Source organism: Silurus meridionalis, chromosome 9 (assembly GCF_014805685.1).
Source record: "Silurus meridionalis isolate SWU-2019-XX chromosome 9, ASM1480568v1, whole genome shotgun sequence".
NCBI lineage: Eukaryota > Metazoa > Chordata > Actinopteri > Siluriformes > Siluridae > Silurus > Silurus meridionalis.
This window is the reverse complement of record NC_060892.1, coordinates 26,751,422-26,762,559: the sequence shown is the minus strand read 5'-3', so window position 1 is coordinate 26,762,559 and position 11,138 is coordinate 26,751,422. Positions and strand designations below refer to the sequence as shown.

At 38.1% G+C, this 11,138-nt stretch overlaps 1 protein-coding gene across 1 annotated transcript; it reads left to right on the top strand.

The window, feature by feature from the left end:
• The first annotated feature begins 707 nt into the window (after nucleotides 1-707).
• ctns (cystinosin, lysosomal cystine transporter) lies at nucleotides 708-5,875 on the top strand. Its single transcript, XM_046856762.1, has 10 exons — nucleotides 708-1,120; nucleotides 1,214-1,292; nucleotides 1,384-1,471; nucleotides 1,555-1,658; nucleotides 1,843-1,980; nucleotides 2,057-2,156; nucleotides 2,345-2,464; nucleotides 2,964-3,134; nucleotides 3,301-3,418; nucleotides 5,417-5,875. Exons 1-10 carry the CDS (start codon nucleotides 1,060-1,062, stop codon nucleotides 5,560-5,562), a joined length of 1,125 nt encoding a protein of 374 aa, XP_046712718.1. The 5' UTR covers nucleotides 708-1,059; the 3' UTR covers nucleotides 5,563-5,875.
• Nucleotides 5,876-11,138: the final 5,263 nt, after the last annotated feature.

Here is an 11,138-nt window from a genome sequence, read left to right as displayed (position 1 = left end):
TATTACAGAGAGAGAGAGAGAGAGAGAGAGAGAGAGAGAGAGAGAGAGAGAGAGAGAGAGAGAGAGAGAGAGAGAGAAAAACACGGTGATCAGACCGGCTCTGTAAGATCACAGATAAAATGCTCGTGCTGATTGTGCCCCCTGGTGGCCGTAAGCAGAAACAGATTTTTATGTTATTGTTCATCTTTGTTTATCAACAAATTCGAAAAGAATAAACAAAATCTTAAATATAATGTAGTCGTTATCAAATAGAATGCATTTCTTAAGATCCTTTTACTTTTTACCTGAAATCCACAACTGTCTGTACCTTTATGTAAAAGGAAATTAATTTTGCATGACTATTTTATACTCTTCATTTTCCCTTGAACACCTACCTGAGCAGAACATCACAGAACACCATTCTGGAGCTTATTACAGTCTGCTATCGCTCATTTGTCACACACACACACACACACACACACACACACACACACACACACACACACACAGAGTAACACATGCAGTGAAATGCTTTTATACGACTGTCTATTTAAGTATAAAAGCATAAACAATTAAACATCACTGTAACAGATTCTGGTATAATAAATAATCACACAATTATTTCTTTATTATTCTTTTTACATTATGGCTACTGGGCTCTGGTATGGTCACGTGTCTCGACAAGCCGCTGAGGTGCGTCACGTGCAGATCAGCTGATTTGTGTCATATGATCAGGAAATGGTCACGCGGTGATCAGGAGGAAATGTAGAGTCTGTAATGTTTTACTTTCAGTGTTCCGAGTCCAGATTCTGCAGGTTCTGAATAAGTTTATTAACGGGGATGGAGCTCGAGGAAGCGATACTGAAGCCCGTGTGGTAGCGCGTCTCCGTGGACCAGTGTGGGTCTCTGTGTGCCGGTGTGGCCGCTAGGGGGCGGTGTGGGGCTCCGTGGGGTCCAGAGCCGGTGTTTTTGTTCTTTTGAGGAAGTATGAGGTGGAAGAATAACTTCAGTTTGTTCCTCCTTTAATGTCCACACTGTTCCTCACACACTGAGTGAAGTTTTTCGTGTATTTGGTTGAAGATGAAACCCGGAGCTGCAGCACTGCTCTGTGCATCTGTGTGGGTTTTTACAGTGTACTGTGGTGAGTTCTCAGTTTTATTATTAAAGGTCATTAACAGTGGAATAAGATGATTATAACGTGTCATTGTTATTACACTGATGAATCTCTGTACAGATGCCAGAGTGTCTCTGAGTTCTCCAGATGTTGTGAACTTGGAGGAAAAAGTCTCTCAGAATCTCACCATTACAGCGAGGTGAGAAGCATTCAGTCCTAATCTTCATCTACTTTATACATCATCTCAATGAAGTGCTGAAAATATTCAAATCCATTTCTTACATTTTCAGTTCTTCTCTGAATGTTACTGTGTACATCTACTTCAATATAACATACCACTCTTCAAACATCTCTTCAATAATTCATCTCCCAGAAGAGGTAAGTTCCAGGCCAGAAGTTCCAGCACCTCCACGCTTTGACTCCACCTGAACCTCACGCTTTTCCCTCATTTTCTCCCACAGGTGATTCTGCCAGCAGATGAAACTTCAACCCGTTTTGAAGTGCAAACAAAAGGTGTTGGACAGGTCACAGCTTATCTGTACAGCAACAACAGCGAAATCCAAAGGTTTGTGTTTCACTTCACCCAAAGCTTCATGTGATTTACTTCTGACGTCTTTCTGTTTCTTCTCTAAAAGAAATTTCACCCACATTAAACATTAAAACATGTTAAAACAGTTGGAATGTGGTTAGAGAGCACATCATGGATGTTCATGCAGTTTACCCTCCATGTCTACACTTTTTCCCCAAAGCCTACAAACTCGAATCAGATTTTTGGTCATCAGAAGCAATGTTCTCAATGTCATCAACAAGATCATCGGCTGGATCTACTTCCTGGCCTGGTCCATATCCTTCTATCCGCAGGTGTATGAAAACTGGAAAAGAAAGAGGTAGGAACATTTATAGTCTTTTGATTTGGCCTCATGTTTCACTTCATCCACATGAATACTGAGATGTTCTCCACAGCGTGGTGGGACTGAACTTTGATTTTCTCGCGCTCAACCTCACTGGATTCATTGCTTACAGTGTCTTCAATATCGGACTCTACTGGATACCTTACATACAAGTAAACACAAAATCCATGTTATTCTTCAATACTGGACATAAAATTGAGCTCGATGATGTTTGTGCATTATTTTATTGTTTACGCTGAAACTGAATTTCACACGATTGTTTACTGAATGTAGGATTTTTAGAGCAACAGGTTCTGACATTTCCCAAGACTTTGATTTGTTTATTTATTTCGATAAACAGGAAGAATTTCTGAAGGGAAATCCGAATGGAGTGAATCCAGTGGAGGCTAACGATGTGTTCTTCAGTCTGCATGCGGTGGTTTTGACTCTGATCTACATCTGCCAGTGTGTGAGATATGAGGCACGGCCATGACATTGATTTCCCCGTGTAATATCACCTACATCAGTGTGTAAAGTAGGCCTGCAACTAAACATTATTCTGCTTATCAATTCATTGGGTGATTCATCTTTTATATATATTTTTTTTATTAACCAGATTATTGTAACTATATAAAACGCTAATTGGGTATTTATGTTTAATTGTGTACTTAAAAAAATGCAAAAGCCACATATTGAGATGAACTCTATCTTTAATTGAGACCTTTTAAAGCTTATGTGGCTGCTGGTTGGAGTGGAGGATTTGGGACGCACACGTGTTCCTGACGTCACACTAACCCTTAACTCGGGCAGCGCAAATCATCCGTAACGCCATTCGCGTAACGCCACAACATGTCATTATTGGTTATTATCGTTTAGTTGTTGCAGCTCGAGTGTAAAGTCTTCATGTAGAAGAAAGCCGTCTTTTACTCTTTTGGATCTGCAGCATCATGTCTGAATCTGAAACTTTTTCTGTTGATTAGAGAGGAGGCCAGAAGGTGTCCAACGTGGCGATTTTCTTCCTGGTGGTCGCCTGGACGTTTGCGTTTGTCACGCTTTTTGTTGCTGTTGCTCAGAAGATCACGTGGCTGAATTACATGTACTGCTTCTCCTACGTGAAACTGGGTGTAACGCTGATTAAATACATCCCTCAGGTATCACTTCATTTTGTTCAATAAAACCAATCGAATAAAACCTCTAAAAGAAGCCTGAAGGAAAATGGAGCAGGAATTTGTTTACTGGGGTCCAGGATTTTATCAGGGTTTTAATATTTGTTTATATTTATGATTTTGTATTGTGTTCCTCTTTAACCGATTTCAGGCTTACATGAACTATCAGAGACAAAGCACAGAAGGGTGGAGCATCGGCAACGTGCTACTGGACCTAACAGGTGGCAGTTTCAGTGTGCTCCAGATGTTTCTGCAGTCCTACAACAATGGCAAGAACAAGCAAACACACACACACACACACACACACACACACACACACACACTATTGGTATCTGTATAAACATATAGATACTGTTCAATTCAATCAAGTTGATTTTTATAGCGTTTTTTACAATAGACATTGCTCAAAGCAGATTTACAGAATATAATCATTATAGAACAAATTTCACTTATTAATATTAAAGCTGTCAATCAATTAAAATATTACATTTTATATTTTTTTATATTTAATTAATCTAATTAATCACATGATTGTCGTTCACTCACAATTAATCACACATTTTTATCTGTTCTCAATGTACCTTAAATTTATACTTTTAAAGTGTATAATACTCTAACTCAACCCCCGGGCCGCGGTCTGTGGGTTAGTTGGTACCGGGGGGTCGCACAGAAAGAATAAATAACTTACATTATTACCTATCTGATTCTGAACGATGTTTTATTGTGGAAAATTCCCAGATTTTCTCCTCCACATCTGTCTATGACTCACTCTTGATGCAGGTCATGATGCCTCGGTCACATGACTTACCTCCATCCACTACCTTCTTAAAGGAGCTCCGGTCACATGACTTACCTCCATCCACTACCTTCTTAAAGGAGCTCCGGTCACATGACTCACCTCCATCCACTACCTTCTTAAAGGAGCTCCGGTCACATGACTCACCTCCATCCACTACCTTCTTAAAGGAGCTCCGGTCACATGACTTACCTCCATCCACTACCTTCTTAAAGGAGCTCCGGTCACATGACTCACCTCCATCCACTACCTTCTTAAAGGAGCTCGGTCACATGACTCACCTCCATCCACTACCTTCTTAAAGGAGCTCTGGTCACATGACTTACCTCCATCCACTACCTTCTTAAAGGAGCTCCGGTCACATGTCTTACCTCCATCCACTACCTTCTTAAAGGAGCTCCGGTCACATGACTTACCTCCATCCACTACCTTCTTAAAGGAGCTCCGGTCACATGACTCACCTCCATCCACTACCTTCTTAAAGGAGCTCCGGTCACAAGACTTACCTCCATCCACTACCTTCTTAAAGGAGCTCCGGTCACATGACTTACCTCCATCCACTACCTTCTTAAAGGAGCTCCGGTCACTAACACATAATACATTACTGCTAAATTCAAACCCTCAAGAGAGAAAAATGAACAAACAACAACAACACAGTGGATTCACGTTTATTATTAGATTTAGAAAATACCAGTTTTTATGGTCTTATTTTAATTTGTTGTTTTTATCCACCACACCAGAAAAGGTTGGGGACCGCTGATCTAATCAACATGCACATGGACAGATATCGAGGCTTTATGTAAATTTATGATTATTATTAGTGAAACCAAACTCAACATAGAGCATGAAGACAAAATATTAAGTAATTATGGTGTATTAAATTACGGACACCAAACGGAACGTTTGTTTATGTTTATTAATTATATCTTCTAAATGAAAGTTGAAATGCTGGAGCTTCTGTTCTACTGGTTGTTGGGCAGATAAGCAAAATCTTATCAGAATTAAAGAGAAAAGTTATGCGTCATCCAATCTTTTAATTCTTTAACACACTGTTAACTGAGCTGTAGCCAACTGAGATGTTTTGTCTGATTTTAATGACATATACAGCTGGGGATCATCAGCATAACGATAAAAACTAATTCCATGATATTTATAATATTTGAATATTATATAATATTTCCATGGGGAGGCATGTGTACTGTGAAAATCAGCGGTCCTAAATCTGAACCTTGTGGCACCCCATATTTTGATTACATTAACCCGGATAGTTCTCCATTTAAAATGTATTAAATGGTAACGATCAGACGGGTAGGATCTACACCAGCTTAATGCTGGTCTTTGAATGCTGTAAACTGCTGTTGAATGCAGAACTAAGAACTAAAAAAACTAAGAGAGAACACTCAGGAACACTGAACATGATGTAAACCTTCTATATGTTTTGTAACTCGTGTTTCTCCTCTTCTTCCGGCAGATCAGTGGAAGCTCATATTTGGAGATCCAACAAAATTCGGATTGGGAATCTTCTCAGTATTTTTTGACGTCATATTTATGATCCAGCACTACTGTCTGTACCGCAATAAAAGTCCAGTATATCAGCTACTGAGCAGTGAGAACTAGGAGTGTGTGTGTGTGTGTGTGTGTGTGTGTGTGTGTGTGTGTGTGTGTGTGTTCGTGTTCAGGTAAAGGTGCCTTAAAGTTGGATTGTGGGCCTCTGCCTTACCTGAGAATAATGATTTTGTAAATATCAGCTTTATATGAAATTTTATACCAATTTTTTAAATCCAGTTTATAAACAAAAATTTTGATATTTAGAGGTCAGAGGTCAAATCTTAAAATTTAGTCAAGATGTTTTTTTTTATGATAAGGAAATAATTTTTATAACAACTACACTTCTGTTAAAGTTCTCTGAATTAAAATATTAAAAGTTTAAGTCTCTGTAAATTTATGGTTTTATTTCTTTATGTTGGGGTTTAGGGGTCAGGGTCATCACACACTGACCTTTCAAAATCTATAATTGTATTGCAGGGTCTGTGTTAGTTTTCCCAGCAGGGGGCGCAAGTGATGGCAATTGTTCTAAAAAGGAATTTAATAAAGAACAAACAATAAAACAGCTTTAGAGTCTTTCAGCACGAGGTCCTTAATTAGATTTTCCTTAATTAATGTTCATTTACAAAAGTTTTAACTGTTTTGTTTGAGGGAAAATGTAAATGGTGTAAAAAATATGTAAATCACACATCTGAATATGGAATTATTATTGTGAAATATATGATTAACCTAAATGATGATATTAATATAAAAGTTGTCTTTATTAAGTCGGATGTAATAGTTCCATGTGTGTAAAGTTTGTTATGAAGTGATTTTATTGTGATTCACATTAAATCAGCTCTAACAGCAAAACATTAAAATTAAAACATCTAAAAGTTTTTAAAAGTTTTGTGGGAAAAAAATATATATATCTATTTACATGTTAAACATTAAATCTTTTCTATAATCACATTAATGTGTACAAAATATTAAAATATTTATACCAAAAGTGACAAAAAGACCAGCTGATGAGGTTAATGTAGAACAGCAGAACTGCTCATGAGGATTTTACAGTTTGGGTCCCGGAGTCGAGATTATAAAAACACTGTATTTATCCTAAAGAGCAGGTAAAGAGAGTCTTCATACTGTGGAGGAAATCAGCATGACTTCATCACACACACTGTGAGGAAGAGGAGCAGATCTGGAGTCTGGTCAGACCTGCTGCAGAATTCTATAATAACTCAATTCTATTTTTATATACTAAGAGCTAAAACGCCTTTGTGCAGCGTGTGAGATAAAAATCAGAAGCTTTATTTCAGTTCCTAAATCAAATATTTACTGTTTGTAATGATGAGATTCAACACCAATGAATGTAACCCAATTTTCCCTGATTATAAAATCTACAGGTCTCCTGAAACCATCACACACACCCACACACACACACACACACACACACACACACACCCTCCTGCCCTCTGTGACACTTTATTTTCTTCTCTCACTCACACTGAGGTGCTGGTTATCTGATCGCTCCACATTTATTTGTGGTTCTCCGATTGATTTTTATGTTTTTCTCTTTTCCAGTTTCTGAGAATAAAATGTTCTTGTCATCTCGTCTCTGCCTTAAACTTCTGGAAATGTTGATTCAGAACCACATTTAAACTTCACACTGTGTGTGTTGTGTTACAGTGTGTGTTGTGTTGCCATGTTTCAGTACAGTAAATTTAATTCACACTAATTTGTTCTTGATGTCAGCAGTCAGAAATACACACTTGTTATATACGAGTTACTTGATTAGAAGAAGGCTGTTGGTTTCTCTTGAACATCTCATCAGCTCCTCATCATCAGCATCGTTCGTTACCAGGCTGATCGTGGATCCTGTGGTGTAAACGTGGTGCCACAGCAGCAGTGGAGATCAGTGTGGAGTGGAGAGTGAACTTCTCATCACCTTCTGTCAGTTCAGGGGAAAAACTACGCTGTGCAACAGCTCACATTATCCTTTATTTTCTCTCAGTCTGTATGAAGTTCACACTCGACCTGTTTTTCCCAGAATTATTACAGTGTAAAAAAAAACATTTTTATTCCTGGAAATAATTTACACACAAAAATGTTCATGCCAATTTTGTGTCCGTGTGATTGAAGGGTAGAAGATCAGGATATGTGTGTGTCACAATCAATTATATTACGAGTCATCAATTTGAAAGCTGTGTGTGTGTGTGTGTGTGAGAGAAGTGATGAGCAGTTGAGAGCAGTAGATTAATGTTTACAGGTTGAAACATGTCAGATCTAAAACAACAACAAAAAAAAAAAACCCACTTATGATCAGTTTCTCAATTCACTGTAATGTGACCAGAACCATAGCAGATCCTGGAACCTGCTGCTAACATGTCTGAACCACCTCTGCTCTATTGTGTTAAAGAAATACTCATGTACACATGGTCTTTACATGCAGGAACACAAGGAAGGCAGAAGGAGTTATGTATGATTGGTAGAAACTCTCTGTTTATATATATATATATGATTATATGATTATGATTAGTAACAGAGACGGTGTGAAAGATTGATGGTGTGAGTGATGTTAAAGCAGCACACATTTCCAAGGAAAGGTAATAGTACACAACAGTCACTTTCAGTATTGAAATCCATAAACCATCCATGCATAAAGAAAAGCACAACACACCTGTACCATACATCACATCACACAGCAGCTTCTTCAGGCTCATGGACCATACAGGTGCTTCTCCACACTTCTCCAGAATATAATCCACCACCTTATCATGAGCAGATACACCCTCATGATAAGGTGGTGGAGGTGTGTGTGTTGTCCATGAGACATGTGGAAACTGTTTTGCAGAAAGGTTGTGAGTGACATTAAATATTCATAAACGATATTCCGAGTGTTGAGGGAATTGTGTAATATTTGGACGATCGAAATTAAACACAGACTCCAACAACATACAAAGAAAACGATCCTCATAACAGCACGACTACATTAAACAATTCAGGATTAATGTTCAGAAACAGACCTGTTTCTCTTCTGCTTCGTCTTTTCTCCACTGATTGCAGGAGTTACACCTAGAGATCCCTGAACTTCTCCCCCACAGGAGTGTGAGAGAGTAAAGGACAAAACATTTCAATGATTTTGCTTCTGCTTATGTTTCAGGTAATATCATTTATCTCACTCTTTAATCTACAGGAGAAAGTAACGCTGTGAGGCGTGTGTCCTGCCGACGTCTGAGAGAAACCAAAAGAAACATCTCACAAGCTTTAAAACCAGCTAATTGTTTTTCCTTTGACTTCCTCTATCTGATTTATCTGATCGGAACATTTAAAAAGAATCCTGAAGCTGATGATGTAATCAGAATTGGATCAGCCAAATACTAGTTCATTCCACATAATAGTGAAAGGCGACGACACGTTCCCCGGATTCCTCGATGGATTACTGTGTCAGTAAAATGTTTAAAATGTAAATGCAGTATTTACAGTATTGTTTGTTCTGATCAGAAAATATTAACCTGAAGTTTATTTGCTGAAAAGTTTTAAAGGCTCGGAAAATCAGTAATTGTCTTATAAGCAATAAAAATTATTCAGAGAAAGTTAGTAGGTTCTTCCTTTGTAAAAAATTCTTTCTGCTTGAAAATGTTTTTGTAAAATTGTTTAATTTAAATAACTTCTTATTTTCTACAGCATTAAATGTTATTATGACTTTGTTATGTGTGAATTTTATGTGCCAGTCAAAAGAAGCTGTAATTTATCTGCTATGTTGTTGTTTTTTTCGCAGTAAGGAATCGTGTTTTACTTTATATTTATAAACCTGCAAAAAATAACCCAAAACATTAAAAATGATCAAATCAAGTAAATATTAAATAATAGAGTTTCAATAAAACTGTTAAAGAAATGATAATTACAGTTCTATGAAACATGAAGATTTCCTGAGACTAAATGAGAAAGCTGTGTGTGTGTGTGTGTGTGTGTGTGTGTGTGTGTGTGTGTGCGCGTGACCTAACGTTGAGTTTCACAGTTTTTCCAAACCGTGCTTTTCCAAGCACAATAGATCTGTCAGAAAACACACTTATGTTTTGGCACTTTCTAAATGTTTATAAATTCCAAAAGCTAAAATGAACCTTGTGTACGAGAAGAAAACCATGATTTAAAAGCAGAATAAATCACATTTGCGAACGACGGTCGCGGATCGACCACACTTTCGCTTTTCACTCCACCTCAAAGTAAGCAAAGATGGTGAGCAGTGAAAACAGTCGCACATGAGTCACCTAAGTGTGCAGAGTGGTGACTCCAATTACCGACTCCATCATTATGTTTGCAGTCGAACGTTGGCACTGATTCAGATCTTGCAGCAGACTTTCAAATCCCAGACTTTATGACTGAAGCGTGACTCATTAAAGGAACTGATCCTGTCGAATAACATATGGATTTTTGAAGAGAAGGGATTTGTTCACTAGCTTTACATCATAAAATCTTTTCATGTGTTCCACGCTGCCAGGCTCATGCACGTGGATCACACGTGATTAAAATATCCTCCCAGTTTTAAGAGCTCACGCAAAAAATCTGGCTGTTAAGATGGAAATTTTTTTTCTAAATGTTTGGAGGTGAATTTCTGTCTGCAGAATAAAACTAGAAAAACATGGATAATATTTAAACCTACAGCAGATCATCAGTGGTGTGTGAGCTGACTGAGATATAAACCTTCTACAGGAAAGAGGGAGCTAAAACTGATTCAGACCATTAAAGAGCTACAGTCTACTAAATCTACTCAAATCTAACAACAGAATCACATCTGACATTTCGGAGGAAAATCACATGGATTACAGTTTTTGCACATTGCTTGCACACTAAATCCGAATGCTTAGACCAAAGCCTCAATACCTAAACTTCTTGTAGCATGTTTAAACACAGTGTAAGCAGAGCTTAAACACATTGTCAACTTTGCACTTTGTTTGCAATTCTGTAGCACACTTATTGCGAAACACTACACACCGTTTTCTTACATTAGACACATTTTTCAAAAACGAAATCATCTGTTATCATTGGGAAAACACTCTGTTCAAAATGCAAAACTTATCTGGCAATTATAGGCAATCACATACACACCTGAAAACACTTGTACAGAAAACAGAACACCAATCGGTCTGAGCCTTAGCACTACTAATAGGCCTCGGGTAAGACATTCTGAGAACTTTGCAAGCATGGAGGCAATGCGAGTAAGAGTAAGAGGAGGACAAAGAGAGAGAGGAGTTGGACGTGGACGTGGACAAAGACCAGTGCGGAGACGTGTATCGGAGGACATCAGGGCTACTCTGGTGGACCATGTCATAAATCATGGCTTATCCATGAGGGAGGCTGGGCAAAGAGTCCACCCTAACCTCAGTCGCTACACAGTAGCATCGATAATAAGAACATTCCGACTGGAGAACAGGTATATCTTCAAGTTTCTGCTCCAGACTGTACCTGCTGTATGTGTCACATGATTCTGTATCATATTACAGTATTACTGTAAAGTTCTATTCAAAGATGAGTAGTGCTGTGAAGTATATGTAAAGGAGTATCATTGATGTTACAGTACTGTGTACAGTTTGAAAGTACAGTATGTGAAAGAGAACCTAACCAATGACATCTTGTGGTGGCATTTTTTACAGAATGGTTGGGCTACC

Excerpts from the sequence above, each read along its gene's own strand:
- ctns (XM_046856762.1), top strand. The coding sequence starts at position 1,060 with ATGAAACCCGGAGCTGCAGCACTGCTCTGTGCATCTGTGTGGGTTTTT. Across the intron at positions 1,121-1,213 it reads GGTTTTTACAGTGTACTGTG|ATGCCAGAGTGTCTCTGAGT; the intron begins GTGAGTTCTCAG and ends ATCTCTGTACAG. Across the intron at positions 2,465-2,963 it reads GCCAGTGTGTGAGATATGAG|AGAGGAGGCCAGAAGGTGTC; the intron begins GCACGGCCATGA and ends TCTGTTGATTAG.